Consider the following 3,981-nt stretch of genomic DNA (forward strand, 5'->3'; position numbering starts at 1 on the left):
CCCAAGTACTGTTAAAATCTTGAGCTGAAATTAGTGCAAACTATTTTGAAAGCTTAGGGTTTCCTTGTGTCTCAGATAATCTTAACTGGAATAAATGGACATGGAAGCAGCTGATCTGTACTGCAGACTACTTAGATTCCAGTTAAGTATGTCTAAGATGAATTTTTATACAAAGTCAGGTCATAGGAATAAACTTCTGCAAATTGTTCAGATTTTCAACTGGCTTTCCACCTTTGATGAGATTCTGCAACAGCCACATCCTGATCCTGGAATCTAATAAGATTGATTTTCTACACAGTCTATTTATTTATTTATTTTTTAATCTGGCTGTGTAGTAATTATTCTGTATGATTTGTATTACAATATATAACATGTATATGTTATATGTGTCATGCTATATATGCATGTTATATATGCACATCTATAAATATACAGATATGCATATACAGGTGGATTTCTAGTATGTTTCCTTCTGAAGTTCATGCATATACAGGTGGATTTCTAGTATGTTTCCTTCTGAAGTTCTTCAGGCTGGTATCAACTTCACATATTGCTCTCAGAGCTAGTTGCAAATGAAGTAGTGTGAGGATTCATTAGGTAGAAGTGCTGAGTCTGATGTTTAAACTGATGTCCCAATCCTGAGGGGCTGAGCAAAGTTTACCCTCTTGATCTCCTTATCCCTAATATTTTAGAAATTAGACCTGCCACTTCTAGTCAATTGAATTTCATGCCACTGTTCTCAGTGGTGCAGATGACTGTAATTGCCAGGTTTTGCCTTCCAGGGTTTTTTGGGGGGGTATTTTGGGGGTTTTTTTGTAGGAAGGAGCTGCATGTTTGTAAATTAAATCTTGACTTTATGGAGATGCTGTCTTGTGAATGGGATTTTCAAGCTACTAAAATGTGATATCTTCCAGTGAATCCTAAATAAAGTTTTCTTTGATATGCTCATGCTAACTTGTCTTGGAATCTTTCAGCAAAGCTTAGGTTGTAGTTTTTTCTTCTCTCAGCCTGCCATGCTGCCTGTAAAACTTGTACTGGTTCAAGTAACAAGGACTGTCAAGACTGTAAAGAGGGCTGGATTAAGAATGAAGACGGAGCTTGTGTGGGTAAGCAATGCTTGGCTGACTTCAAACAGGTTCTGTAGTAACAGTGGCTGGTGAGGTTAGATGACATCACTGTGAGTTTCGCTGTATTTTATAGAGGTGCTCTGTCAGTTTAGATTTCTACAGGTTTTGTAGTCTCTCTCTTCCTAACCTGTTTCACATTGCAGGAAAGCGATATTTCCTCACCATTGATTGCCTGCTGATTATAGTTATCTTTATCGTACTGTTCACTGCAGATATTTTTAGTTTAGTGGAAAGCAGATAGCAGCAAGTGGGGTGTTTCTTTTAGACTTTTTTTTGTCTTTATTTGAATACTAAACAGTGCCCTGCTCTTGATTTAAGCTATTTTGTCAACTACTGGAAGATTCCTGTAAACTTCAGGAATACTACATATTTTGTAGTAATTGCACAATTGTCTTCACATAACTTTTTGTCATAACTGCTCAACCCTAATAGAGTTCAAACATTGCACTAAAGGCCATGCATGCTAACTTTTTCTATTATTGAAGTGAAATAATGGTAGACATCAAGTTCAGTGCTCCCCTTAATCTCTTACCTATTTCTAACTTAGAATTTAACCTGGTTTCTGAGGTGATACATGTGGAACTCTTCAGGAAAACTCCAAATACTGAAAATACTCCCAGTGTAGGAATGCAATAGGGGCAGAGTAACACATTCTGTTTAACTGGTTGAAATTGACCCGTTACAGACCCTTAAGATACTGTCTGGCAACAGTAGCTTAGAAACTCTGAACACTGCTTCATTTTCAAAGTGCAACTGAGAACTAGGCTTTGAATTACAGCTCCTGCAATACCTGATTAGGCAACTGTTGAACACTCCAAGAGCATTTTTAAGACGCTTCGCTATTGTCTTCTGTACAGCTTTTTTATTCCAAATAATCATTGCTACTAATCAAGTATAAATCAATTGAGTGATCAGTAGGAATGATGTCTGCAGCAACAGGATGAGAGTGACAGCAAGGGGACTGAAATAGCCTTTCTTTGTCTGAATTTTTAATTGAGTGCTGTTGTGCCCTTGCCTTGAAAACATAGGACTAACATGTTCAAACTTCCCAGATAGAACTGGTTTTCAGCTTGAGTAATACTAACCATAATCTGGTTTTCTTCAATTTGCTTTGTATAGAAAACACAATAGTGGTGTATGTGTGTGCATTTGTATAAGTTTTTTAGTACTTTAAAAAGTTCCATAGCTTGGAAATGTGGGAATAGAGGAGAAAACAATATTCCAGAACAGTAGTCTGTCTTCTTACTTGTTATGATATAGCATAAATGCATGCAGAGCACGCACTTGAAAAAGGCAAGGATTGTAGGTATTTGAGCTTTTGAATTTCTTACATGTCTGTTACTGTCATCACAAAACATCTTCTAAGGATCAGTTTCAACTTTTTTAATGTAGGTTTAAGCTGAAGAAAGCAGTATATGTTACCATGTTGCTTCTGTGTCTAACATGTTGCATATCTGATCTCAAACTCTTTGTAGCTATTCTCAGTACAGTCAGTCTAAGTTTATAGCATTCAAGTATTTATCTGGCTATTCAGTCATGACTACTCTTTTAGACAATTTGCCACTTTTTATCTTTCAGATTTAGATGAGTGTGCTGCTTCTCCTTGCAAAGATCATCAGTATTGTTTGAACACGGATGGATCTTTCTCATGCAAAGGTTTCTTAATCTGCTGTTGTATTTTGCTGTCTAAAATGTTAATCTAATGCTAGAGGTAATCATAGAAAGGGCATGATACCAGTTGTTTGATACGGTGTGGTCTGGTCCTGACTGGGCATGGGGAGGATGAGGAAAACAAGAGATTTCTGGTTATTGCTATTCTTCTCTTGTGAGACCCCACTTCGAGTACTGCATCCAGCTCTGGGACCCCCAGCATAGGGAAAGCATGGACCTGCTTGAGTGGGTCCAAAGGATGATCATGATAAAGATGATCAAGGGACTGGAGCACCTCCCCTATGAGGACAGGCAGAGAGAGCTGGGATTGCTGGGGAAGGCTCCAGGGAGACCTTATTGCACCCTTCCAGTACCTCAGGGTGCCTACAAGAAAGGTGAAAAGGGTCTTTTTGCAAGAACATGGAGTAGACAGGTCAAGGGGAAATGGATTCAAACTGAAAAATAGTAGGTTGCGATTAATTAGGAAGAAGTTCTTTGCTGTGAGGGTGGCAAGGCATTGGACCAGAGAAGTGTGGATGTCCTATCCCTGGAAGTGTTCAAGGCCAGGTTGGGTGGAGCTTTGAGCAACCTGGTCTAGTGAAAGGTGTCCCTGTCCATGGCACGGGGGTCAGAACTAGAGCATCTGTAAGGTCCCTTCCAAACCAAACTGTTGTATGATTCCTTGCATGGATAAGATGTCTGACTTTAATGGTGGTGTTTGAAACCTCAGATATATAACTTTTTTATGCATAAAATAATTTATCTTTAGCATGTGATGCCAGCTGTATAGGTTGCACAGGAGAAGGTTCTGACAAATGTAAGACCTGCGCATCTGGATATGTGAAGGAAGATGAAAAGTGTACAGGTTGGTGATTATAGCTGTATGTGGTAGAACACCAGTTAGCTTACTCTTGGTTAGCCAGGCTGAGGAGCTGATAAGTATGTTCATGTTTGTGCACTTCAGTTTTCAAGCCTGTCAAAATGAGCCCACTTATTCTGCTATTAGCTGCAAAGACATTCTTTATCACTTCCTTCATATTACTGAGCTAATAGGGGTAACAAGGCTTAAAGTGAACCTCCTGTACAAAAGGAACAAAGTATTTTATAGTGAGTTCAGGAAACAGCTACATGAGCCTCTTGTGAGTTGTCTACCGCTTGATTAGATGTGAGCATCTCTCTCCATTTTTTAACAGAAAGGCAGGAA

The 3,981-nt window shown here is 38.8% G+C and overlaps 1 protein-coding gene across 1 annotated transcript in view; it reads left to right on the plus strand.

The window, feature by feature from the left end:
* CRELD2 (cysteine-rich with EGF-like domains 2) overlaps positions 1-3,981 on the plus strand; it is a gene marked incomplete at its 5' end in the record, with an annotated part of 11,590 nt that overhangs the window by 5,005 nt on the left and 2,604 nt on the right. The window contains 3 exons of the mRNA XM_009071711.1: positions 1,008-1,106; positions 2,706-2,783; positions 3,547-3,642. Coding sequence (XP_009069959.1) covers positions 1,008-1,106; positions 2,706-2,783; positions 3,547-3,642 — 273 coding nt within the window. The remainder of the gene's footprint in view (positions 1-1,007; positions 1,107-2,705; positions 2,784-3,546; positions 3,643-3,981) is intronic.

The sequence above is a fragment of the Acanthisitta chloris genome, unplaced genomic scaffold, assembly GCF_000695815.1.
Source record: "Acanthisitta chloris isolate BGI_N310 unplaced genomic scaffold, ASM69581v1 scaffold4073, whole genome shotgun sequence".
Classification (NCBI taxonomy): domain Eukaryota; kingdom Metazoa; phylum Chordata; class Aves; order Passeriformes; family Acanthisittidae; genus Acanthisitta; species Acanthisitta chloris.